Source organism: Lemur catta, chromosome 3 (assembly GCF_020740605.2).
Source record: "Lemur catta isolate mLemCat1 chromosome 3, mLemCat1.pri, whole genome shotgun sequence".
In the NCBI taxonomy this organism is placed as follows: Eukaryota; Metazoa; Chordata; class Mammalia; order Primates; family Lemuridae; genus Lemur; species Lemur catta.
In genome coordinates, this window is record NC_059130.1 from 110186801 (window position 1) to 110213752 (window position 26952).

The 26952-nt window shown below is 47.9% G+C and overlaps 1 protein-coding gene across 1 annotated transcript; it reads left to right on the forward strand.

The window, feature by feature from the left end:
• Positions 1 to 23098: 23098 nt before the first annotated feature.
• Positions 23099 to 25002, forward strand: ID3 (inhibitor of DNA binding 3, HLH protein). The gene is made up of 3 exons (XM_045546036.1): positions 23099 to 23805; positions 23914 to 23996; positions 24523 to 25002. The coding sequence occupies exons 1-2, from the start codon at positions 23506 to 23508 to the stop codon at positions 23971 to 23973; spliced, it is 360 nt and encodes a 119-aa protein (XP_045401992.1). The 5' UTR covers positions 23099 to 23505; the 3' UTR covers positions 23974 to 23996; positions 24523 to 25002.
• The last annotated feature ends 1950 nt before the right edge of the window (positions 25003 to 26952 follow it).

A 26952-nucleotide genomic window follows, 5' to 3' on the forward strand; every position in this document is an offset into this window, starting at 1 on the left:
CTCCAGGCTCACCCCAGACATACAAACACTCCACGGGTGGGACCCAGCACACTGGGTTTAAACCCTCCAAGTAATTCCGATGCACCTTAAAGTTCAGAGTCACGGTTAGAGCTCAGAAAGAAAGCCGTGCAGCCGGACCGTGGAGGGGTGAGGCCAGTAGCCGCTGAGCCTTCGCCTCACCCCAGCCTGTCCCAGCAAGACCCTGCCTCCCCTCCCTGCTTCACTGCCTGGGGCGCCCACTCAAGACAATGCTCAAAGCCCTTCCAAGGCTCCCCATTACCCTCTGGGTGAAATCAAACCCTCTCAGAGGGGCATATGAGACCCCTCGAGATCGGCTTCCATGCACCTCTCCAGCTTCATCCTTCACCCTCCTCCCTCTGAAAACTTACACCCCTGTATATAGCTGTTCCCTTTGTCAAAAATATTCTTTCTCGAGTTCGAGACTAGCCTGAGCAAGAGCGAGACCCCATCTCTACTAAAAATAGAAAGAAATTATATGGACAGCTAAAAATATATATAGAAAAAATTAGCCGGGCATGGTGGCGCATGCCTGTAGTCCCAGCTACTCGGGAGGCTGAGGCAGAAGGATCACTTGAGCCCAGGAGTTTGAGGTTTGCTGTGAGCTAGGCTGATGCCACGGCACTCATTCTAGCCTGGGCAACAGAGTGAGACTCTGTCTCAAAAAAAAAAAAAAAAAAAATTCTTTCTCCACTTCTTCACCTGGCTAATTCTCACTCATTCTTCAAAACATAACCCAGGACTTGCCTCCCTTAGGAAGCCCTCCCTGATTACCTAGTCTGGGTAAGGGACTCTGCCCCACTGCTTCCACACCAGCCAGCCCCCGTGCTTCCCCATCATAGTGTTCATCACAGAGGTTTAACATTATCTGGAGGAAGAGGAGTGTTTTCTAAATTAATTATTTGCTATGACATTACACAGATAACACATGAATATGTATTTATTATAAAACGTTCAAGCTGGATGCAGTGGCTTACGCCTATGCCTTTAACCCCCAGGACTTGGGAGGCTAAGGTGGGAGGATCACTTGAGGACAGGAATTCAAGACCAGCCTGGGCAACATATGAGACACCATCTCTAAAAAAAATTTTTAAAGAGTCAGGTGGCACGTGCCTGTAGTCCCAGCTAAAGGTGAGGCTGGGGCAGGAGGATCACTTGAGCCCAGGAGTTCAAGGCTCCAGTGAGCTATGACCGTGCCTCTGAACTGCAGCCTGGGCGACAGAGTGAGACCCTGTCCCTTAAAAATTTAACTAATTAATTTTTAAAAAATAAAAATAAAAATTTCAAACATATAGATACAGTAAAAGACCTCCTTCTCATTCTTTTCCAATCCCACTCCCCTTTCCAGACACAACCACTGAGGCCAGTTTGGCGTCTGTCCATTCATATGCTCTTTGGTGCATTGCACACATACATATAGACATGCAGAAATGTAAAGTTGATTTCGGTTTTTTTCCCACGTGTGAATGGAATCATATGTGTTAGTATGGTTCTGCAACCTTTTTTTTCGACTTAATGTCTTGCGGGTCATTTGGTCAGACCATGAAGATCTACCGTACTATTTTTAACTACCTCATAGTATTCCAATATATGAATGTACTGTCGCTTTTTAGTCATACTTGAATGTATTAATCATGTTTTTTATCTTCTGCGTTTTGTGATGCTTTGACATCCTGAGGCCTTGGAGAGATGGCCCTCCCAGGGCTAGCTATTTCCCAGAGATAGTAGACTATTTGCCTGGGAACATGCCTTTCATATAGTAACCCACCACTCTCACACACCACGCCAATATTTCCCCAGCCCTAAATCACACAGCTATTGAATCAGAGAATGAACTAGAGCCATCCCCAGGGGTGGCCTCTGCTTTGATAAGCATCACAGAGGCGACACAGCCTAAAACATCTTCCCCGTCATCGGGTGACCCTGTTCCCCGAGCTTCCTCCCATGTGAGCCCGCACACCACCTGGTCAAGAGGGATTTCCCCCAGAAAGCAGAACATATCCGCCAGAAAGTTGGTGTGAGCCCTGCAAGGGTGACACTGCACGGAAAGAACATGGATTTGAACAGACATGTCTGTGTGACCTGGGGCAAGTGACTTCACCTCTCTGAACCTTGGTTCCTCGCCTCCCAGAGTAACTGTTGGAATATATGTACTACATAAAATAATAGAATAATGTGGGTAAAGCCCCTCACACACAGAAAGCGTGCTGTATTCTGCCTTTGCCCCTGCAGACTGCCCCTCCTTCTCCACCTGGAGAAGCACCTGGGCTTCTCTGGCCTCTGGTTTCCACTTCGGTTGGGCAATGGATGTACTGGCAAAACACTGGTGTCTCAAGGAAGAGAGTGGGGTGGGCTGTGTATTGCCCTGGCCCCCTCCTCCCTGCCCAGTCCCAGCCTTCACCACTCCTGCTCAGACTAATGGTAAGCAGGGTTTCGTGGTTACTAGTCCCTGGGCGCCCCCCCTCCATCCCCTGCCAATCCCTTTGTAGGTTCAGTCCCTTCATTCAACTGTCTCTCCAGTTGCCCCTTCAAGTGAACTGTTTCCTGCTGGAATCTTGACTAATGCAAGGAGTCAGTTTTCCTATTTCTATCAAGGTATTTTCTCTGTCCCTCACTACAGCTGCAGAAAAAAGGTCCCTGTATCCTGAAGGATAGAGCAGGCTTGGGGAACATCTCCAGGGGTGTGGGGTGAGACCGCAGCTGGGAGGAGCAGCCTGGAGAGGCGTGGCTGCCCTCAGCAAGGCCCTGATGCCCCCATCCTCCTCCTGAACGTTGTGAGATCAGGTCTCGTCTGCCCAACCTTCTCCCACCAGCCCGGGTGTCCAGACTCTGAGACTCTGACTCGCAGGAGTGAACCCACTGAAGACCAACCAGCGCACCAAAAACTGGTCTGTTAATTGATCCTGAGAGGGACGGAGGCGGAGCAGCAGGAATTCTGAGGTCAGCTGGTCAGGAGGTTCTCTTTCAGAAATTAGCAGTGACCAGATACTGAGCTCCTACTATGTGCCAGGCACTGTACCACTTGTTCCTACTTCATGCTGATGTGATGATTAAATTAAATGTTTTAAAAAGCATGCGATTATGAGCTGTGCTGTAGAGGGTAGCTTTTATTCATTCATTCAGCAAATATTTATCAAGGGTCCACTATATGCCGGGAACCATTGTAGGTCCTGGGATACAGCAATAAATACAGAGACAAGGATGCTGCCCTCTTGCAGCTGACACTCTGTACAAGAGCCCTAGGGTGGCATTTGTAGCCCTAGTCAGCCCTTGAGTAAGGACATTGAGGTCCATAAACTTACGAGGGCCACCAGGGGGTAAGTGGCTGAGCCAGGATTTGAACCCAGACCTGCCAGGCTTCTCACCTGGAGCCATCACTTTAGGAAACTACAGCAGGATCAGGAGGCAGCTTGGGAGAGAGGGCCTGGGAGGAGGGTGCCTTGAGCTTGGGGGAGGGGGTGCAAGTTTCCCATCTGCATTCCAGATGCCTGCTGTGACTAAAGAGTAGGGTAGGGGCTCAGGGTGACACAACCAGGGAAGGACGCTCCCTGAAATGATGCTCCTAGTTATTCCTCGTTTGTAATTTCCTTTTTGACGTACAATTTGTGAGTCACAGTCTCAGAACTTGTCTAGATTTCACAATCCACATGATTGCAGACGCGATCCTGTCTCATGCCAGCACATTTTCAACAGTCATTATCCCCTGCTCCTCCAGCCTCTGGGACATCAGGGATTTATTCTGGAAGGTTGGAGGGAGCAAGGCAGGGAAAGGTGAGCACAAGACCTCATGTGCCACTCAAAGGGCGGTCATGCCAAAGATCCAGAATGCCCTAAATGGCATGGTCAGAGCTCCCTCTCTCCTAACACAAGCAGACATCCACTTCATCAAGCGCATACTGTGGGCAGACAGTGGACTAGGCAAAGTTGGGCAATGGGTAAAACCATACATCCTGGATTGGCTGAATTCAAGATCCAGCCCTGCCACTATCTGGCTGTGTGATCTCAGGCAAGTCAATTCACCTCTCTGAGCCTCAATTGCCTTATTTGTAAACTGATAAATAATGCTAAAAAATTATAAAATGGTAAAATATTAGTGCCTACCTTACAGGGTTGCTATGAGGATTAAATGAAGCAACACATCTAGAAGCTTAGAAGACAACACAGCACTTAAGGGTGTGCAAAAAATGTTAACAGTTATTACCATCATCAAACTCAAGTGGAGAAAAAAATATGTGATCCATACACTTTACATATGTATATTTATAATAATAATTTAATGGTAATACAAATGAATACTCATGGCAATCGTTTTCTCCTTCACCTGTTGTTCATTAGCACTGACATTTAGTGTTAATTAGCATTAATTTACTAAGTACTCACCTCACTGAGGTCCCGGTTCAAATATCACCTCTTTAGAGACTCCTCTCCAACTGCCCAGTCTAATCAGAAACATACTGTATCTCAGCCACCCTTTTTATTTTCATCATAGAACTTATTCTCTGACATGTTCTCATTGATTTATTTGATTCCTTGTATATTATCGGCCTCTCCCATAAAAATGTGGGTTTCTATGAGCACGGGAGTCTGACGTCCTGATTCCACGCTGATTCTGAGAGCTGAGCACAGTGCCTAGCACATAGTAGGTGTTTTCAAAATATTTGCTGAAAGAACAATTAATAAATTGGCTCTCCCAGTAGCCCTCTTTAGGCACCTGTCTTCTTTTTACAGAGGAAGGCAGCTGAGGCTCGGAGAGGTGAAAGGATGGGGTGTCTAGCCTCACCCTCACCTTTCTTAGTCACCGAGTTGGATCCACTTTGCATCTGAGCCATGCCCCACCGAGTGACAGGAATGAGGTGGTGACTGCCAGGTGCGGGAATCAGAATTGTCTGTCTCCCACCCCACTCCTGGTACCACGTGGTGTAGAAACAGAATCTGGGTTAGCGGGAGGCCTGGTCCTGATTCTCACGCTGATTCACCAGGTGACCACAAAGGAGCCACCTCTCCTCTCTTGGCCTGTCTCTCCCCTCCAGCAAATGAAAGAGGTAGAATAGATCTGAGGATTTTTTTAAAAAATTGAGATTTAATTCACACATCATATAAGATTGGAGGTTTTTAAACTTTTGTTACAGAATTTTTCTCCCCAAATTTTAAAATGTGATATGAAGACCCAATACATAAATGAGATTAAAATGGCACTGCTCTGAGGAGGAGGGGAAGCATTAGAACTCAGCCTGCTTAGGGGGCCCCATGTACCACCCTCCCCACCACCCTGGGGTCCCTGAGGCACTTCCACAGAACCCCAGGGCTTGGAGGAACCCAGTTTGGAAACCACTGGACAAGAGTTACTCTTTAGGGTCCCTCCCAAGGTGCAGGAGCCCAGAGGAGTGGAGAAGGGCCCCTGCTCTCCCAGTTTGCAGATGAGCGTTGTTCTCTGAGCTGCAGTCCAGCTGCCTCCGGAAGGTCATGAGAAAGAAGGCGAGGGCAGGCTCAGGGCGCAGGAAGTGCAGCTGGCCAGCTGAAAGGCAGTCACAGGCGCTGGTACTGCGGCCTCCTGGCTGGGCTGGTGACATCACAACCCCAGGAAGCAGCTGCCCAAGAGGCCCTCACTGTCCCTCATTCCTCCTCTGGGAAAATCAGCCCCCAGATGCTGCAGTCCTCTTCTTACTCACTCTTCCTGGACTGTCCCCTCCTGAACCGTCACCCTCCGCAGTAGCATCTTCAGAGAGTAGCGTCCTCCCTTTGGTGACCTACTATGTGCGGGAACTGTGCTACCCTCTATAGCATAGCTCATAATCGCATGCTTTTTAAAACGATATTGAATTTAATCATCACATCAGCATGAAGTAGGAACAAGTGCCATCCTCATTGCATAGGCGATGAGAGCTCAGAGCTACAGGAGAGACAGCACAACATCACCGAGCTAGGAAACGCCAGAGCCAGGCTTTGACCTGGTTCTGCCTGACTCCAACATCCATGATCTTTCCACAAATTATCATGTTGTCAGATTCAAAGCGAAACAACGCCAGGTGGAGATCTCTTCATTCACGGCAACGTTAGAAGGTAAACTTCAAACTCAGTTTCTTTATTAATGGTATTCCTGGCCTACAATCCAGGCTTGGTCTTAGGATGCAATAAAGAGCTTAGCACCCTGCCTGGCACTCTACGAATGCTATTACTCTGGCTCTCTCACTTACAAAGGAGGAAACTGAGGCTCAGGGGAACAAAGTCAGTTACTCAAGACCATAGGAAAGGAAAGTGCCAAAGCCAGGTCTGTAAGACCCCAAAGCCCTGAATTCCATAGGCAGGATTATCGTCCTGTTCACCCTCTGTGTGAGTCTCCTGGGGCTGCCGTAAAAACTACCACAAACTTGGTGTCGTAGAATTTATTCTCTCACAGTTCTGGAAGCCAGTAGTCCAAAATCCAGGTGTCGGCAGGGTTGGTTTCCTCTGGACGCTCTGAAGGAGAATCTGTTCCAGGCTGTCTTCCAGCTTTCAGTGGCTGCCGGCGATGCTTGACATTCTTTGGCTTGGGGCTTCTAACCCCAATCTCTGCCTGTGTCTTCACTTGTACTACTTCTCTCTCTGTCTCTGTGCCTTAAATCTTACTTTCATTTCTCCTATAAGGACACCAGTCTTTGGATTTAGGGCCCACCCTAAATATAGGATGATCTTATTTCAAGATCCTTAATTCCATCTGTAAATACCCTATTTCCAAATAAGGTCACGTTCACAGGTACTGGGGGTTAGAACTTGGACAGATCTAGTGGGAGACATAAGTCAACCCACTATATCACCACGACCACCCTGGTTCAGCAAACCTTCATTGAGCGTAAACAGTGTGCCAGCCAGAGGCATGGCAATCACATTGCATCAGTGCTACCTACAGGCTAGTGGAAGAGGGAGACAGGCACAGGTAATGGTGGGGTGGTTTTTTAACTAAATGTAGAAGTAAAGAATGTGGATTCACGAGAGAGAGCAAGTCCTAATGCCTGGGATGGGGTAAACCAGGGAATGTGATGTGCATCCCATCAATTAATCAATAGCTATTTACTAAGCACTTATCATGTACAAGACACTTAGGGAAAAATATATATTTGAGAAAAAGCAACACAGAGTAGAAGAAAGAGCCTGAACTTCAGCTTTGAAGAGAGAAAGACCTCAAACGCAGACTTTACCTATCTGTGCCTCATTTCCGTCATCTGTAAAATGGGAATAAAATGGCATTTGCCTCACAGAGTTTAAGTGAAATCACCCAAGCATTCAACAAGTATTTATTGAACATCTTCTCCGTGACAGGCACATAACATACAGGAAGGAGCTAGCAAAATGCCTGGCACCAAGAAGCCACTTTAATAAATGTCAGTTCTTGTCCTCTTACCCCCATTTCATAAGTTAGGTAAACGTTCAGCACAGTATTACAAGACAGGTCATGAGGCAGGACGGGCTAAAAGGCTGAGTAAGGAGCACAAGTTCTGTGTGTTTCGAGAATGGTGAGGACGTGGCCAGATGGGTCTGCAAATGCTTCTTAGGGGAAGCAGGCTTTGAATCAGACCCTGGCAGACAGATAAGGACAGGAGGGAAGACTCCATGTGGCGGTGGTGGTGTGGACGAAAGATTGGGTGAGGAAATTAGAGGATAAGAAAAATAGGCTTGGGCCAGACAGTGACCCTTTTGAAAGATTCCAGACTTTTGCAAGGCAAATGAAGCATCAGTGAATGTTCGAGGTTTTCTAAATCTAAAACAAACAAAAAAAAGTCAAGGGTAAGTACAGATGAAACTGTACTTACCCCTATCACAAGCATTTGCATTTCTTTAAATTTTGCTCCAACTTTGTTATCACTTTTTATGAAGGGCATTTCCCATAGGGAATAGTTTCATCCATATCTACTACATAGATTGTATTGAACTTGTCTGGGCTTTTCCTATTCAATGTGGCTCCCCAGGCAGGGGCTGTATTTTATCACCCGTGCATGCATCCCTGGTGCTTGGCGTATAGTAAGCACTCAATAAGCATTTCACTGAATGAATAAATGACTTTTGTATTTTTATTTTACATAAGAGCATGACATTTTGAATAGTGTGCTAAATTCAGGTTTCCTGGCGTGGGGCAAGTATAATATTGATATGCACAGCCACAGCCAGGCAGGATTGTTTAGCTGGAGACAGCTACAGGAATGAGAGCCTGGAATCTAGCAGGACAGGACCATGCAGAGGCCTTGCTGCACTAAACTTATGAACTCACAGGCTGCGCTGTCAACCCATTAGGCTATGTTGCTTTAAACTCGGGTCAGCCAACCAAAGGTGGATGCAAAAGACTTTCTTTAAACAAGCCAGCAGCTTGAGGCTTGAAATAGAACAGAAAGGGAATTCACAAGACTCAACCTTGTCCTCTGTTTGGAGCCCTTGAGACCTGAGGATGCTGGCGGGGTAGACTAACTGCATCGCGATAAGAAACAGCAGCTTCTCTAAGGTTTATTTTGTTTTTGGAGCCACCAGATCCAGTGGGCGGATCATGTCTTGAAATAGAAGCATCTCGAAAGGCCTGTGAATCATTTCTTAGCACTGGCCTGCAAGGTTTCATATCCTGTTCTCGAAGCTACCTTGGGCGCTCTGTGTGCGTGTGTGTGTGTGTGTGTGTGTGTGTGTGTGTGTATTGTTTTCAGGGTTGTTTGCTTAGGATTTGGTTTTGAAACTTTTACTTTCTTTTAATAGCTTTTTTTTTTTTTTAAGCTGGAAGGATTTTTCAAATGGTTTTTTGCGAGAAAGTTCAAACCCTGGGATGACTAAGTCTCTGGAAGAATGTGGACTTTGTGAGGGGAATTTGTTTGTATTTGGTATGAATCACCCAGTCACTGATTTCTGCAGCAAGAAGACCTTTTTGGAAAGCTTCTAGGTCAACCCCCTCTTTGCACACATGGGGAAACTGAGGCTCAGGGAGGGAAAGTGGTTCAGCCCAGTCTCACAGCATGTCAGCGTGGAAGTGACAGGACTAGAATCAAGTCTAACTCCCGGAGCCAGCTTCAGGTTTGCAAGATGCTCTCGGGCACCCAGTTTCCAAAGGCGAGTACTTTTTTAAGATTAGTAAAGGAACAAAAAGAAGCAAGAGGGTTCTGAGGAGTCAGAATTCACTTAGAACACGCAATAGCTCATTTAATCCTCCCCAGGATCCTATTAAGCTATGGTTCTCAACCAGGGGTAATTTTGCCTCCAGGGGACATTTGACAAGGTCTGGAGACATTTTGACATGTCACAACTTGGGTGGGGGTTGCTACTGGCATCTCTTGGGTAGAGGCCAAGGATGCTGCTAAACATCCTACAATGTGCAAGACAGCCCCCCACAACGAGGAATTATCCAGCCCAAAATGTCAACAGTGTTGGGGCTGAGAAACCCTGCTATTGGGAAGGCACGCTTATACACATCTCAGTTTAACAGCCAAGAAAGCTGAGGCTCAGAAAGTGCAGCCACTCCCTAGCCGTGTGGTCTTGAGCAAATTAATCTCTCTGTGCCTCAGTTTCTTCATCTATAAAATGGAGGCAACAGTACCTCTGTCAATAGTTAAGACAACTAAATACATTAATATCTGTAAAGCACTTAGAACAGTGCCTGGCACATAGTAAGTGTTATATAAATGTTTGCTAAAATATATAAACAAACAAACTAATTTGCCCAGGATACACAGAAAATAAGCGGAAGAATTGTAATGAAAGCCCAGGTGTAAAAAATTTAAGGACATTTAAGGGCACAGGGGCTGGAAGAGGAGAGACCTGGGTGTGTAGGGCCCTGTGAGCAGGAGAGGCATGTGGCTATCCGCATGGCATGATATGTCTCCCACCCCCCACCCTCCATGAGGTTTTCCTTCTCAGACACTGCTACCTTAAGTGCAACTTCATCTTTTTAGGTTAAAGTGATATGCACTGTTAAACATGCATCTCCTCGGCAAGTCTGACACAGTAAGCCACCATCAGTCACTAATAACAGCTTGGAGTAAATTAGTCTTTCAGCTCCCTCCCAACAAATAGGCCAACTGCAGGTTATAATGGGAGCGGAAGTCAAGCCGAGGCTGGCAGCTTAGTAAGCATTCAGAGGCAGGACTAGGGCGGTGCTGACAGGTGTGCAGCGGCTCTCAGTAATCCCAGGCCATCAGTCATGCCCACACCAGCCAGCACCACCTAAAACAGGCCGCCGGTCTGGGCCAACCCTCCGCCCTGCCTGGCCGTGCACCCTTCCACCTTTGGCTCTGATGGCCCTTTCGCCCAGTCCGGGGCCTGTTCCCTGCTTTTCCCCTTTGACCCTCTAATCCTGTCCTCAGTTAGAGGTCGGATTCCTCCACCCGCTGCTGACCTGCCAACTTTCTGAGTGATTACCATACACAGTCCCGAAGGCCTGACGTCCCAGCCCAGCTCTCTGGGCCAGCACCTGGGCTCTGTGAAGGAAACCGGGCAGAGGGGTGTTAGAGAGAGTAGAGGGAGGAAACGCAAAAGCAAGTCACCCACGTCTCCACCATGCTTGGGTCCCACCGGGTAAGTCTATACCCTTATAACATCCAGTGCCACTCATGGAGCACTTAAGCTAAGTGTCTTACACACGACAGCTCTCACCAGCTGTGCCCCACTCCTCCATCCCTAAGAGGCCCCATATAAACTGTATTAGCTTTCTGTTGCTCCTGTAACAAATGACTACAAATTTAGTAGCTTAAAACAACACAAATTTATTATCTTACAGTTATGTAGGTTAGAAGTCCAACTAATCTCACTGGACTAAAATCAAGGTGTCGGCAGGGCTACGTTCCTTTCTGGACGATCTAGAGGAGAATCTGTTTCCTCCCCTTTTCCAGCTCTGGAGGCTGCCAACATTCTCTTGTCTTGTGGCCCCTTTCTCCATTTTCAAAGCCAGCAACATGACATCTCTCTGACCTTGTTTCCATTGTCGCATCTCTTTCTCTGTCTTCTGCTTCCCTTTCCCACTTTTAAGGACCCTTCTGATTCCATGGGACCAACCTGACTAATCCCACATAATCTCTCTATTTTAAGGTCAGTTGATCAGCAACCTGAATTCTATCTACAACCTTAATTCCACTTGCCATGTAACATAACAATATTCACAGGTTCTAGGGATTAGGACGTAGACATTTTTGGGGGAGACAATTATTCTGCCTACCACATTAACCAACAGGGAGGGGGAAGACCATACAACCCAGAGAGCACAAGTCCCTTCTCAAGGAGGCACTTGCTACTCAGCTCCAGTTGATGTCATCATGCATGAATATGGGTTCAGTGTGGCTGAGTCTGCCAATATTTCAAATGAAGCTGGAAAATCAGCTTTCCAATTTTAAAATCACTGTGCGCCGAAAAAAAAAGAAAAAAAACCTCACAGGCTAGATTTGGCCTGAAGCCATCCAGGTGTGACCTCTGGGTCCACCTCCGCCACATCGGCCGTGGTGAGAGGATGAGATGTTCTCTGGCATTTATAGGCTCTGCAGGCTCTGGAGGATAAGGAACCAGCTGGGCCCGGAGGTGGGAGAGAATGGGGTCAGGAACACAGCAGGTACTGAAGGGGGTGCCTCAGGGGACAGTTCAGAGGGAGAAGGGACCAACCATTTCCCTAAGGGCCCAACTATCACCTGCAGGAAGCAGTGGCGCATCAAAGGGTACAGGAAATCAGACCGAGGCCAACCTGAAGAAATCAACCAGAGTAAGGTGGGCTTTATGCCTCGTGACTTCAGAACAAATCAAGCACACCCTTTCTAATTTCAAAAGGTATCAGTTCTTCCCCTCGCCCTGAAACCAGCGACACTGGCTGGCTGCAAGGAGAGGACTGGCAGGCTGGGGGATGGCAGGCTGGAGGTGGAAGGAGGCCTTTCACTTTATGTCTTTTCATGCTTTCTGAATTTTGAACCAGGTGAAAGTATTATCTATTTAAAACATTAAATTAAAACCCTTTTATTCGTTTAAAAGTATTTTAAAATATAATAATTTACATTAGAGGTAAAAGCAGGTGTTATGGCGAGGCTACTGCATTTCCACAAAGATGGCATGTGTAGTCACATTGCAGGATGGTTTAGAAATGGTGACATGTTTATAAATTTGGCCAATTACTCTGGCCCAATCCACCTGTCATCTAAACTGACAGCTGCTTTTCCTTATCCTCATGTGCCAGGACTTGAATAAACCAGGCTAGGGTGGGTCTTCTTGAGTTCTACTCCATTCTGAATGGCACAAAGCTAAGGCTCCAGGGTCAGCTGGCTTGTCCCTTCCACACTGTGTGACCTTGAGCAACATACTTAACCTCTCTGAGCCTCAGTTTCCTCGTCTGTAAAATGGGAGGGATAATAATACCTACTTCATAGGGTTGTTACAAAGATTAATATGTATAAAACACTTGAAAGAGCACAGTCAGTGCCTATAAATACTGACTCATATTATTAATTATTTTCACTATTCTCTTAACCTTGTTTGAGTGGGGGGATTATTAAAACCATAACAACAAGACACATAATGTAGATAAAATGAAGTGAATGTAACCTCTAGTCCCCCAAATCCTTACAGGCACCCTCTGAGGGAGTATCATTGATTGTCTCCATTTCACAGAGAGGGAAACGGGCTTGGGGAAGGTGAGAGGGTTGCTTAAGGACGTTCAGTTTGGAAATAGAAAAGACAGGGACTTGAACCAGGTTTTCAAGACTCTAGATCTCATGGCTTTCGACTTGAAGTCATCCTGTGGGATGATTATAAAGTAACAGGGCTGGATGGGGTTTGTTTGGTTTGCGGTCAGCCCCATTCGCCTCAAGGCCCCAGATCCAGTCAATTCCAGGGCAGGGGCCAGGTCAGGTCTCTGGGTTATATTCTGGCCTCGGCTTTGGAGCCAAGTTCCTCTCTCCCTTGGGAGGCAGACAGGGTTGGGGAGGGGGTGTCAGAGGCTGGAGATTGCTGCAAATGACCCTGGCCCAGCTGCTGCCTGAGCTTTCTCACACGAGGAGGCTCTCTCAGCATCCCAAATCTACCCCTGGCCCTCTGCCACCTCCCCCGACTCTCATCACCCAAGAAGCAATTGTTGCAGCTTGAAAATATATGGCTGGTTCCAAACTTGTGGGTTAAATGCCCCAGAATGACGGAGGGCACTGTCCAAGCCACTCCCAGGAAGCAGGAGGGCCCCAGAGGTCAGGAGTAAAGCTTTGCAGGTTTGAAACCTGGCTCTGTCTGCCACTTGTCACCGAGTGGTCTCGGGTAAGTGGCTTCACCTTTCTGAGGTTTCTGCAACTGTGAAATGGGATAATAATAGCATTTATCACAAAAGTTGTTAGGAGAATTCTTTTTTTTATAGAGCTTTATTCAGGTATAATTTACATACCATAAAATTCACCCACCTTAAGTATACAATTCAGTGACTTTGAGAACATTTACAGAGTTGTGCAACCATCACCACATCAATTTTAGAATATTTTCATCACCCCCCAAAAAATCCTGTACCCATTAGCAGTCATTCACCTTCTCCCTCCCCAGCTGTAGGCAACCACTAATCTACTTTCTGTCTCTATAGATTTGCCTCTTTTAGAAATTTCACAACATTATGTGTTCCTTTGTGTCTTGCTCCTCTCCCCTTGCATGATATTTTCGAGGTCCATCCATGATGTTGCATGTATTAGTAGTTCATTCCTTTTTTATAGCTGAATAATATTCCCTTGTATGAATATTACCACATGTTGTTGATCCATTCATCAGCTGATGGACATTTGATTCATTTCCACTTTTTGGCTGAATAATGCTGCTGTGAATATCCCTGTACAAGTCTTTAGGTAGAAATACGTCTTCAGTTCTATTAGGTGGATACCTAAGAATAAAATTTCTGGGTCATATGGTAAATTTATGTTTAACTTTTTAACAACTGCCAAACTGTTTTCCAAAGTTTTACATTCCCATCAGCAGCATACGGGGGGGTTGTTGAAAGAATTAAATGAGATAATTAACATAAAGTGCTTAGCACAGTGCCTGGTCATAGTAAATCCTCAATAAGTGGTAGCTAGTCTAATAGAGGTTTCAATAGACTCAGGTATAGTTACAGCACCCAGACTCCTGCTGCCTCTTTCCCTGAAAAAAATGAATCTCATAAAGACAATCGTTCTGAATTATTTGACCATATTCTTTTTATTCTCCTGGAAGTAGGCTCACATTCTTTATGCTCTTCAGCCTGGCATTCAAAGCTCTCCAGACACTCTACTTCTGTCTACTTATCCAATCTTGGCTAGTTCCATCCCAGCCCCTCCCTTCTGCCCCATCAAACTGATCAGCACCTCAGCACCTTGGCCACACCATTCTCTGCCCTCCTGCTCTTGTCCTCCTCCTGCCTCCTCTTCATGTATCAAAATCCCAGCCGGCTTCCAGGCTCAGCTAGAGCATCCTCTCCCTTCTGTCTACCTTGACTTTCTTTAACTAGCTAGATGAGCATTGTCCAATCACTAGCCACTAGCCATGTGTGGCTACTGAGCACTTGAAATGTGGTTAGTTCAAACTGAGATGTGCTGGATTGTAAAATACACACCAGATTTTGATGACTTAGTATGAAAAATAATGTAAAAATAATGGTTTCTTTCTATTCATTACACATTGAAATAATGTTTTGGATATACTGGGTTAGGTAAAATATATTATTGAAATTAATTTCACTGTTCTTACTTTTTTTAAATGTAGCTTCTAGAAAATTTAAAATTATGTATATGGCTCACATTTGTGGCTTGCATTATAGTTCTATTGGACAGCATTTGTGTAGAGCATCACCATCCCAACAATTACTATTAATTGAGCAACTATTTCTTACATGTTGGTATCTGTTATCTGACATAATTCTCACCACTATCCTGTGGGGTGGATATTATGAATATCTCCTTTTTACAGATAAGGAAACTGAGGGAGGGTGTGACCTCCCCAAGGTCACAGCTGGACACTAGCAGATTCAGAATTCAAACCCAAGTTGTCTGACTGCAAAGCCCATGCTCTTCCATGGAATTCTGCTGCACAGACTACTAAAACATCAAAATCTTTGGGGGTCCATCTGCGGTGTCTTTGGCTGGAGTTGGGGCATCTTTATTTGGGGGGTCTGGTGTATCTTTGGCTGGGGTGTCTTTGTTCTTTGATTTAGACTAGTTCTGCATGGTAATGAATCATGCTAATCAGAAACTCTGACTGAATGCTTGCCTTTCATAAATACAAAATGAGAAAGCAGATTAATTAATATAAGCAATGCATTTGGAATAAATCAGATCTTGAGATCTGTGGATAGAAAAAAAGGCTGAGGAACACTGATCTAAACAAATATCTCATTTTACAGGTGGGGAAACTGATGCCCGGAGAGAAGGGATTTGCCCAGGGTTGCTGGGGTGTGGCAAAGCCAAGTGTAAAAGCTGGGTTTCCAGGATCTGAGGCTGAGCTTCCCCCAGCACCTTACTGTCCTCCAGGGAACGTCTCCACCCTCAGCCACCTGGAAGCCCTTTGTCTTGGACCAGCCGCCTTCCTCCCCAAAGCCTGCCCCAAGGACTAGAGGGGAGGGGGCCAGGACACCCAACCCATTTCCCATAAGGGTCCCAAGGCCACCATCTGGGACCAGGAATTCCTTTCAGAGACTGAATTATATTGGACCGATAACAGGCCTCCAAGAGCCCCCATGCCTACTCTATTCTACTCTAGCTGGCCAGGCATCCCCAAGGCTCCTCCCTGCAGTCTTCCTGGGCTCCCCCAGACTTTCCCTACTAAGCGCCCATCTGCACTCACAGTGTGTGGAGGGAGAGGGACATTTAAGCGAACTGCCCACATCCCAGCTTCCCTCTTCCCGGACCTTCCAAATACGTGGGAGAAAGGGCCACCGAGACTGGCTAAATCCGCCGTCCCTGTGAACCAGCCCACGAGACTCCCAGCCAGAGACACTGAGAAGGAGCCACCAAGAAACAGAGACATGGAAACAAAGAGGCCCAGAGACAGAGAGAGAGAAAGACTGTGCAGATCCGGATGAAGACAGGGGAGAGAGACCAAGAGAACAGGACTGAGCAACAGGGATGGAGGAAGGGGTGGAGGATAAAGGAGAAGAAAAGGAGAAGAAATAGAAGGGAGAGTAGGAACATAGAGAAATTAGAATTTGAAGAAACTGGGGACAGAGCAGGGGCGCGGTGGGGGAGAGAGACGCTGAGCGCGCTTGCGGCGACAGGCTTGGGGCGTGGGGACGCCGCGCCGCGGAGGTTTGGGGGGTCCCCAGGGGGGGCCGGACTCTTCTCCCGGAGCCTGGCCCCGCCGCGGCGGTCCGCGCAGCCACATTCCTCCGGGTTTCCCACACACTCGCAATCAAAGAGTCCCCAAAGCCCCAGCTTTTCCCGCGCCCCTCCCCCGCCAGTGGCTGGAGAAGCTATTTTTCACCCCCTCCTGGTCTTTAATCTGTTGTGGGGAAAGAAAGCGGCTTTTGTTGGACGAGGGGCTGCGCGGGGGGCGGGGAGGGGGCGCCGGCGATTGTGTGTCCCGCAGCTGCGCGCCCGGGACCGCCGGGGGTGGGGGCCGCCCGGGCGCGGGGCGCGGGCGGGGAGGGTCGCGCAGGGCCGGGGTGGGGGCCACAGGGGCGCGGGCGGGGAAGGCCAGGCGGGCCGAGCTGGGGCAGCCGGGGCTCGGGGTGCAGGAGGGGAGGGTTGCGGCGGGCGAGGGAGGGGAGGAAAAGGCCACCCGGGCGCCTGAGCCCATTGTCCTCTTGGCCCTGTTCTGCACCTGGCCCGGAGATCGGAGGACGATGGGCACATACTGAAGCGCGCAGAAACGGCCGCAAGCCCAGGGCAGATCATATACTCAGGCCGGGGACCACAGCACTCTGGGGGACACACCACACATTGAAACAGGATGCAACACTCAGGGAGAGAGACACACTCTCACCCGGACACACAGCACTCAGAGAGAGCCCACACCCAGAGAGAGCGAACAACGCACACTCAGGAAGGAGCACGCTTAGAAACTGAGACACACAGGCTGCCTGACGCTGTAAAGTTCTATGGGACAAAATGAATTTCAAATATTTCTTCCCTCTCTCATTCCTAATTTCTTGTTAAGACAGCCCCCATTCTCCAGCATTTGGTTCCTTTCTCCCTCAGGTTGGTGACCTCGCTCATGCTTAGTTCTGGACTCATGCAACCTTTTTCTGCCTCCCAATAGCTGTGTGACCTTGGAAAAATCACCTCACCTCTCTGAGCCTCAATGGATAAGAGGATTGAAGGAGATAGTACATGTAAAATGTCTGGCTCATGGCTGGCGCTCAGCAAAAAAAAGCCTGCTGTTGCTTGGGCCACTGTAATGAGGACACTCAGGGACAGCTGTGGCCAGCAGGAGGCTCCCTCTGAGCTGCAGCCCCTGCCTTAGCTTTCTGGCACCCCTGCATCTCCAGCCCACTGAAGAGCACTGGCCTGGTTGGGGGTGCGAAAGCCCTTTCCTCTCTGGCAGGGTCAGCTCTGTCCCCAGGCCAGATCCCTCCCCTCCCAGCCTTTTGAACTGGTGCCGGGACCTAGGCCAAAACAAGACAATATCTGGGCAGGGTGAAAATTGCTTTCCAAGGCGTTTTTTTTGCCTTCGTCTTTTCTTGCCTTGGGCTCCATCATCTTTCTAAGGCCTTTCCTGAACCCCCTTTAGTGGGGTCCAAATCCAATTGTCAGCATCTATCTGCAGCAAAGAACATTATGCCTGGGAGTCATAGAATCAGGGAGTCACCCAGCACAACCCACATTTGAGTTTTAAATCCCCCTTCAAAGTGGTCTCCCAAAAGTGATTACTGGAGTGGAACTTAACTCAGTACATCTTTACTAAATGCCTACTTTGTGGCAGGCACTGCGAGAGATACTGAGACCAGGGAGACAAATAAAACTTGATTATAAAGCACATGAGCTATGTGCCCCTTAAGGTGGGTTGTTCAATGAAGCCATGAATGGAAGTGCTTTGGAAATAGTAATACTCTGCAATATAGTCTCATAATTCTTTTCCTTTTGCTATTTAAGTCCGAGTTAGATTCCCACATAACCTACTGATGCTCTCCAAAGTCTAGAAGTTCCAAACTTTCCTCTTAACAGAGAAATGAGGCAAAGGCTATCCCTGTCTGTCCTCAGTAGCCTAGAAATGGTAGGGTAAAGGAAATGGTCCTTTTGTGTCTGGACACTGTGAGCAGCTTGAATGTCTCTGTCTTTGTGTGTATCAATGGTTGAGCCACAGGCCTGAGTTCAAATCCTGATTGTTGTGTCTCCCCCCCCCCCCCCCCCCCCCCCGGCCAGCTGTGGCCAAATCTCTTTGAACTTCAGTATCTTTTTCTAGAAAATGATCATAATGATACCTACCCCAGAAAACTCTAGAGCAGATTATGCAAGATAGAATTTATAAAGCCCTGAGCACATGATATTATAGGTCCTCAGAAAATAAACTCCCTTCCTACTTCTCCTCCTGCCACCCCAGATGCCAAGCCAGCCCTTGGACATCCCATGGTCACCGCTATCTGCTGAAGTAAGGGGTTAGTTCACTTTAGGGTAGTGTGGCTGGATGAAGCTAGATGGACTTTGGGTTGGCAGAGGGAAAGAAGAAGGAACTCAATTCCAAAGCTGACGCCTAAAAACAGGAGTAGTCATTCTGTACTTTAAGAATAAAAACCTCCTGAGCATGGACAGGAAGGTATTTGTAGTGGTGGTGGGGCTTTAAATTTCCAACAAATTTCTAACACTTTCTGAGTTTCTCTGCATAGAAAACAGTGTTTTCCCTTAATAACCAACACTTCAGTGTCTGTCTTCCTACCTAATGGATCCCCCCTTGCTTTTCCCTGTCTGGTAGACTGAAACCCTCACAGGTCCAAGCTACCTTCCCAGGAGGTCCTTTAGAAGGACAGGAGAAAAAACATAGACGCAAAAGGACACAAGCTTTGGAGAGAGGCAGACCTGGGTGCAAAACTTGGATCTGCCTGCCACTTACTAGCTATGTGACCTCGGGCAAGCGCATTAACTTCTCTGAGCCTCTGTCTCCTTGTCTATAAAATGGGCCAATGAGAAAATGTGTGAGAAGGCAAACAGGATTTGGCAAACACAACTCAATGGACGGAGATGATGATGATGGTGCTTCTGAGCTGTGGAGTAGCCCATCTTGGAGGCCCTGGTATTCCCACCCGTGTAAGGACTTGTGCCTTGGATCCAGATGCTCCCCACATCCCCCTTCTCAGTGTTGCCCACATTCCTGAGAATAGCTTCAGCGAGAACGATTAAACTCACCTGGCACCTCCTATCCTACTCTACAGGTGCCGCATCACATCACAGCACATAAAAATAACTAATTGGTTCGCACAGCACTTTCCCTCCCTTATCCCCTTTGATCCTCCCAGCTGTGAGATAGATGGATATTAATTTCCTCCCAATTTAATAGAACCGACAACTGAGGCAGAGTGAGGGTAGGTAGTTGGGGCAATGATTTGAGCCTGGTCTCGATTCTGAAATCCCCTCTGCTTTCCTTGTGTCACCTGAGTCTCATGCAGTACTTCGGGGTCCAGATTCACTGAGGGGAGAAGGTGAAGGGACATGTTCTATGTGTATGGCTGCAAAGTCCTTAGCACACTTTTATAGGCACCTTGTGAGCAAACAGGTACACATTAGGAAATGCAGCATCTGGGAATGTTCTAAGAGCATAGCAGACTGCTCTCATGCTAATGAGAATTAGTGGGCAGAGTGGACAGGGAGTCAAATGAAGGGGAGGTCTGGGTCCTGGCCACATGCCAGCCAGTGACATCCCAAGTAAGCTTCAGCAAGTTTCTGAGGTCCCCATGATCCCCACTTCTACACTGTAAATGGGAAAAAGACAGATAGACGCTCAATTGCAAAAAGACATCTGCAATCCTCATCATCATTATTTTGGCTTAGAAATCAACAACTCAGAGACCCCACTATCACCACTTTAAAAAATTTTAAAGACAAAACAGTATAACTTAATAGTTCTGCCAACTTTTCAAAAACTCAGCACAACGTTGAATTTTTTTCTCTTCTTTCTTTTCTTTGTCTTTTTTTTTTTTTTTTTTTTTTTTTTAATTTTGGCAGAGGAAGATTCAGTTCCTGGAAATGCTTACAAAATGATTCCTGACACTGGGAGGAGATAGTTAAAGGGAAAAAAAAAGGAAGAAGAAAAATTATATACACATATAGATAAAGGAAAAAGGTGAAAAGAAAGGGAATAAACAAAGGAAAGAAAAGAAAGAACTAAAAGAGAAAGGGGGGAAAAGACTTTAAAGGGCCCCAATTCAAGGAACATTATCAAGTTCTCAGCATCTGCAATTCACAAGCCGCTCGCGGGTCGGGGCGGCGCAGACCCCGCCCCTTTCTCGGGTGTCGGGCGCTCATTGGCGGGGGAGGCAGTCGCCGGCCGGTGACTGCCCGAGGAAAGGTTGCCTGGGACACGCATCCCTGTGTGAACGCATGACGTCCCACCCTGGCGCCAGGCTGTCTGGGGCTGAGTCTTAGATCAACACAGCTGTGGGACCGGGACCCACAGCTGGGCAAAGGAGCGGATTCCTCAACAAAAAATAGGATTGTGAGAAAAGTTCTGAAACAAAAACAGCGCAGACAAAAGCCTTAATGACATCCTTTCATAAAAATAAAAAATGCAAGAGGGGGGAAAAAGCTGGTAAAAGGAGCAGAACTGGGAACAGAAAGTTCAGAGGCATTTGGAATAAGAAGCAGAGGCCCCCGCCACCTCTAAACAAGTTGCAGAAGGCCTGAGCTAGCCCGTCCAGTCCGCTGTTGGGAAAAAGAAGTCTCTTGGGCTTAAACTCTATTCAGTGTTCCCAACCGTAACCTGCTTCTTTCAGAATTAGAATCTTAGATTGGAGAGGATCCTTTAAAGGTTATTTGGTGCCCCTCTAGCTACCCCCCCCCCCTTTTTTTTTAACAGCAAATGAGGCCCAGGAAGAAAGGAAACTCGTCCAAGGGCACACTGCAATTTATTGGCGTGGACAGGACAGAATTCTGCTTGTTAATCCCACTGCATCCTTTTGTCTCATGTCACACAGCCCGTGGGTATTTCAGACTGGAAGCATCCTGGGAAATAATAAATGTGAAGGTGATTTGCAAACAAACCGCTATACCAGCCTGGGGCATCATGGTAGTAACAGAGGAGGGATAAGGAGTTAGGAGAATCTGGGTGAACCCAGCACCTAACACACACCTGGCCCCATGCTGGGCCCCCCAGGCACCAAAGAAACTAAGAGATTAGATGGAGAGAGCATGACCAGCGCCTTGCAGAGAAGCATTCAGTAATTATTTATTGAATGAAGGATGCAGATCCAGTTAGTTCCATTTTATAGATGGGAAAAATAAGTCACAGAGCAGTGACTTACCCAAAGTTTCCATAATTAGTAAAACGGAAGAATGGAGATTTGAAATAAATCCGCCTGGCCCTGAAAGCCGTGATTTTTCTAGAACCTCCTGGGCTTGACCATTTTGCACAAGCCACAGAAGTCTGTAAGATAGAAGAGGATGTTCTAGTCAGTCATTCAGGAGTCCCCACAGCCACCATTTTCCCTTCCTATGACCAAATAGCTGACACTTGACTTCTATGGCATACATAGACTGACTTGTCTGCTCACAGGTTATTTTCCCCTCTTTCTTATACTAAGGAGGCTGTTCTTGAAAACATTCATATTCCAGGAAGAAATCTTTCGAAACCTCTTTCTTGAGACACAGAGCCCTGAGGTATGATGGAAAAGAACGAGGCTTCAGGACTGGCTCTTATTACTTATGGTGTGACACTGGACATGTCTTATATCCCCTCTCTGGGCCCTTTGCCATCCCACACTTGCTTGTCCAAATTTCACAAAGCCTTAGACTTCTAGAGTTGGAAAGGATTTAAAATAATCACCACCCTCTCCTCATTCTACTCACAAGGCAACTAAAGCCAGGGTACCTGGGCTCGATCAAGATTACATGACAAATTATTGGCAAAGTTAGCATATCAAACCCATGGCTGCTGATTCCCAGGCCAGTGTTCTTTCTGATATAACTGTTTTGAGACTCTCCTTAGCTCTGCATTCCCATTGTCCTGTTAATCAGCGCCACACACTACTGAACTCTTAATTGTTTCCTGTGTTAATCTTGTCTCCCCAAATTGTGAGATTCTTGAAAGCAGGAGCCACTGTTTTATGTGAAGCGACTCCATAAATATTTACTAACTGATTGATTAAGAAAGCAACCATTGGGGTAAATTCCACTGGGTCATTTCCAGGATGGAAAGCATCATCTTGGAACTGCAGATTCCCAAAAGTCTTAGCAGGTGACAAGACGACAAGCAAAAATACTGAGCGCAATGGTCCTGTTGCAATACAGGGCTTAGCTTGCCTGCACTCTGTTCCCTTTCCTGGTGTCCCAGAGCTGGGGCAGGGCTAAGAATAATCAAGTCCAGGTGGCCTGCCCTTCCATAGCAGAAAGGGACAGACAATAGAGCGATGAGATTGCATTGTTTTCTGCCCAGAGGTGTGTGGAAGGGGGGTGGATGTTAAAAAAGATTTGCTGACCTAATGGGGGAGCTCCTAAAAAACTTTAGATAGAAATCATTCTGTCTGTTCCCCCATATTTAAAACCCTGTCCAAAATTATAATCAAACTCATTTCCAAAGCACAACTGGGCATACATTTGACTCCTTATGGAGTTCATGGGATGGAAGGTCTGAGCTCTTTTTTCCCCATGCAAAAAGCATGGACTCAGGCTGCTTGCTTCTTCCTTTTTTTCTTTTCCCCTCTTGCTCAAATAAGTGTTCTTTGCTCAAACCCCCTTCCCCTCCTCCTTCTGCAATCTCAGCGCCTAGCCCAAATCTGTTTTCTTCATTGTAACCTCAGCTTCACCGCAATTAATTTTTTTTCCCTCTGGTCACAAGATAATTCCTGACGCCAGTGAGTCTGGAGGTCAGACGAACAGCAAATTGGGGAACAAGGCGGCACTAATTCCTTACAAGTTTCCCTTGAAAAATCTTTTGCCTAAAAAAAAAAAAAAAAAAAAAAAAGGCTTCTTTGCTGTTCAGGGATTTATGACCTCGGAGGAGCAGTGGGTTCGAACCAGTGTTGGGCTAAGGGCTGACTGGCAGGGGGCAGGGGAGCTCAAAGATCTGGGGCGCTGCCAGGAAAAGTCAAATTCTTAAAGTTAATGGTTTGGAGTGATTTTTTTAAATCCTTGCTGGCGAAGAGGCCCGCCTCTCCCCAGTATCAGCGCTTCCTCATTCTTTGACTCCGCGGCTCCGCGGTCTCCGGCGTCAGACCAGCCGGAGGAAGGCTGTTTGCAATTTAAGCGGGCTGTGAACGCCCAGGCTTGGGGGGCGGGGCCGGGCCGGGCTGTTTTGCATAAAGGGGAGTGCCTTCGAGGTGGGCTCTATAAGAGCGCGCGGAGGACAGCGTGCGCGCGTTGCAAGCAGTTCTAGGGGTTTTCTGATTTTTTCTTCCTTTTGGCACCTTCGGCATCACTACCCAACATGAAGGCGCTTAGCCCGGTGCGCGGCTGCTACGAGGCGGTGTGCTGCCTGTCAGAACGCAGCCTGGCCATCGCGCGGGGCCGCGGCAAAGGCCCGGCGGCGGAGGAACCGCTGAGCCTGCTGGACGACATGAACCACTGCTACTCGCGCCTGCGGGAACTGGTACCCGGAGTCCCGAGAGGCACTCAGCTTAGCCAGGTGGAAATCCTGCAGCGCGTCATCGACTACATCCTCGACCTGCAGGTGGTCCTGGCCGAGCCGGCCCCTGGGCCCCCAGACGGCCCGCATCTCCCCATCCAGGTGCGCTTGGAAGCCGGGGCAGGGCCGAACGCGTGGATCGGGATGCTGCGGGACCCCAGAGGTCCTGATTGCCTTGCGTAATTCTCCCCTCTCTTTCTGCGTTTTCAGACAGCCGAACTCGCTCCGGAACTTGTGATCGCCAACGACAAGAGGAGCTTCTGCCACTGACCCGGCCGTCTTGGCACCTCCAGGTAAGTGTCCCCGCCTCCCGGGGAGAGGGAGGTTTAAACGCCAAATTCAAGAGTTGGCAGACCTTTTAAAGGATTGCCGCCTTCTTGGTTTAGGGAAATTAAAGCCAGAGAGTGACAAGTGATTTACCCATAGGCACATCAAATGAATGGCAGAATCAGTTTTCATCTAATGTGCATTTAAGCCTTAAACGCACGTCGCCCCTGCCCTCCCCCAGTGGCCAAAGATCCGGAAAAGTAGGCGCGGGTGCGACTAAATAAAATAGTCTTTCTGTTTGGAGTTGTAAAGGGAGCTGTGTCTTCCTCAGCCCCCTCCCAACGAGTGTCAATTCCAAGGGGGAGGGGTAGTGCAAGCTCCGCCTGTGGTCTTTGGCGCCAACTGGGTGGGGGCAGCGTGGGGCGCGGAGTTATCAGCTGGAGGTAGAGACCAAGTTTCCTCTCTGGCGCCGGCCAGTCTGCGGACGGCCCCCGCCTCGGCGCGCTCGGCGGAAACTCACTGCTCCCTGGTCTTCTTTCCTCCCCCGCCCAGAACGCAGGTGCTGGCGCCCGTTCCGCCTGGGACCCTCTCCGGCCGGAAGCCCGAGGGCATGGATGGGCCCCAACCTCGCCCTGCCCACTTGACTTCCCCAAACCCCTGCCTGGAGGCTGGACCTGGTGCCCGGGAGAGACTGTGAACTTGGGTGGCCTGAAGAGCCAGAGCTAGTTCTGGCCTCCAGCTGGGCAACGTCACCCTGCCCCCACCCCCCCCACCCCCCAGTTTTAGGGACTGTCTTTTCAGAGTGTGGAAGGTGTGGGGGGGGAGTGGCTGCTCTCCAAACTCTGCCAAGGTGGTGGTAGAGCTGGTCTTCTGGTTTCCTTGGAGAAAGGCTCTGTTGCCCTGATTTATGAACTCTATAATAGAGTATATAGCTTTTGTACCTTTTTTGCAGGAAGGTGACTTTCTGTAATGCGATGTATATTAAACTTTTTATAAAAGTTAACATTTTGCATAATAAACGATTTTTAAACAGTTGTGTATATAATTTTATGAGACATTTGTCTGTCCTTAAGTGCTAATGCTCTTTCTCCCATTGCTGGATTTAGGGAAATAAATACCTTTCTTAGAGATTGGGGAAGTTAACTTGCTTATTTCCTTAAGGAGGAGATAAAAAATGCCCTGGAACGGGCCAGGGGGGAAGGTGGGCCCGTGATGGGAGGTCCTTATGTCCATTGAGGGTTGGGTGCAGAGAACATCCTGGCTCTGCTCCCTCATTTCACAGATGAAGGAAGACCAGAGCAAGTTAGGTTCAGGCAAATTGAGAATTCAATTCTCAGATCCCTTGAGACCTAGCAGTGGCTGTCCTTTTCAATGTCACTAATTATTTATAATGCCTTTCTAGCAGGGGATGTGGTAAGAGTGGGGCCTCCAGTTGGTCTCACCTGGTGCCCAGGCATAGGTGGTGGTTGATAGACCCATTTCAGAAATGAATAAACTGATCACTAGGCCTGGTTTCATTTTCTTAGTGCTCTCTGCTCTGGCTTCTTTGTGGGCTTCCAAAGTTCAGAAAAGAGCAGGGTCTTTGGATACTGGTTGGGGAGTACTGATACTAATCCCTCAAACACTAGGGGGTTATAAACTCTGACCCTTAACAGGAAATTGGAAGAAGAGGTTCCACAGACCTCATTCCTCTTGGAATTTCTACACCATCTCCATTGAGAACCTACTCTAAGCATCTCTATTCCTATTTCAAAACTGGGGAAAGTAAGGCCACTGGGCAATGGATCTGACGCAGGTTCTCACAGCCCCTGGGGAGGCAGAGATGAAATAAGCGAACCTTAACTACAGTGACTGTGGTAGGTAGGAGCAGGGGCAGGGACTGGCCATTACATGGGGCCAGGCCCCAACCCATGCTTTCCCCTTCCTGTCCCCCCACCCCCCTCCACCTGGTGGCTCCCCAGGTGTGCTTCACCAGGCGCCTGGCCTCACTAGATTCCTGTTTATGATATGATCTCATCTGTGTGTTGGCCCCTGGCATGAGTTACTTCAATATTTCATAACAAACAGGTCACATCATCACCTTTCATGCCTTAACCCTGGTGAGCTTTCTGGGGTGAACAGGGGTATGGGGGAGGGGGACAACTTGTCTTTGCCAACCATCCTCCCAGCCTGACCAGTGGTTCCCAAGCTGTCCTGGTCTCCTCTGCTGCTCTGATGGAAGGTACCGACACTCTTCAGAAAACACACACACACACACACACACACACACACTTTGCAGAGCAAAAGCAAACCTCCAATCCCCCTGGAAGTTATCCAGCCCCATCTGAGGAACCCTTGCCCCAAAGCAAGTGCAAGACCTGGGCTGACCTTGGGTTGTTTCTTGGGTGTACTGTGCTGGCTCTGGAGACAGCCATACAAGTGTGCAAATCCTTGCTTTGCCGCGTACTAGCTGTATAACTGTAGGCTTTGCCTCTCTTGAGCCTCAGTTTCTGCATCTGTAAAAGGGAGCTGATCTCCAGGAAGCAGTTAAGGTGCCTGGCCCCACATCGCACCATTAATTGCAGTAGAGTCGGTTAATGAACTCATGTTCTTTTCCACCACAGCATGCTGCCTCCAGCTTGCTCAGTGTCTTCAGGACTGTGGAAGGCTAGAAAGGGCTGCAGCCACCTTCTGTCAAGTGACTTTGAGCAAAGCCACTTCACTTCTCTGAGCCTCTCTCCTTTCTTGCCTTGTTGCCTCCCTGGACAGAAGATAATGGTGGGAAAGTTCTTTGAAATGCATCACACACCTACGAGGTATTATTAAGCTAATTCCAAGGAGATTGCCTGTTCAGGACTCCCAGGACTGAGCTGTTCAGGTGGCCAGGACAAAAGATAGACCAGTGCGCCAATCCATTAGTCATTAGAAAGTGAAAGCAATTTGGCCCTAGATTAGAAAACTCTGAGAGAATAGTGTCTTCAGTCATAATCACCTATGGAGTGC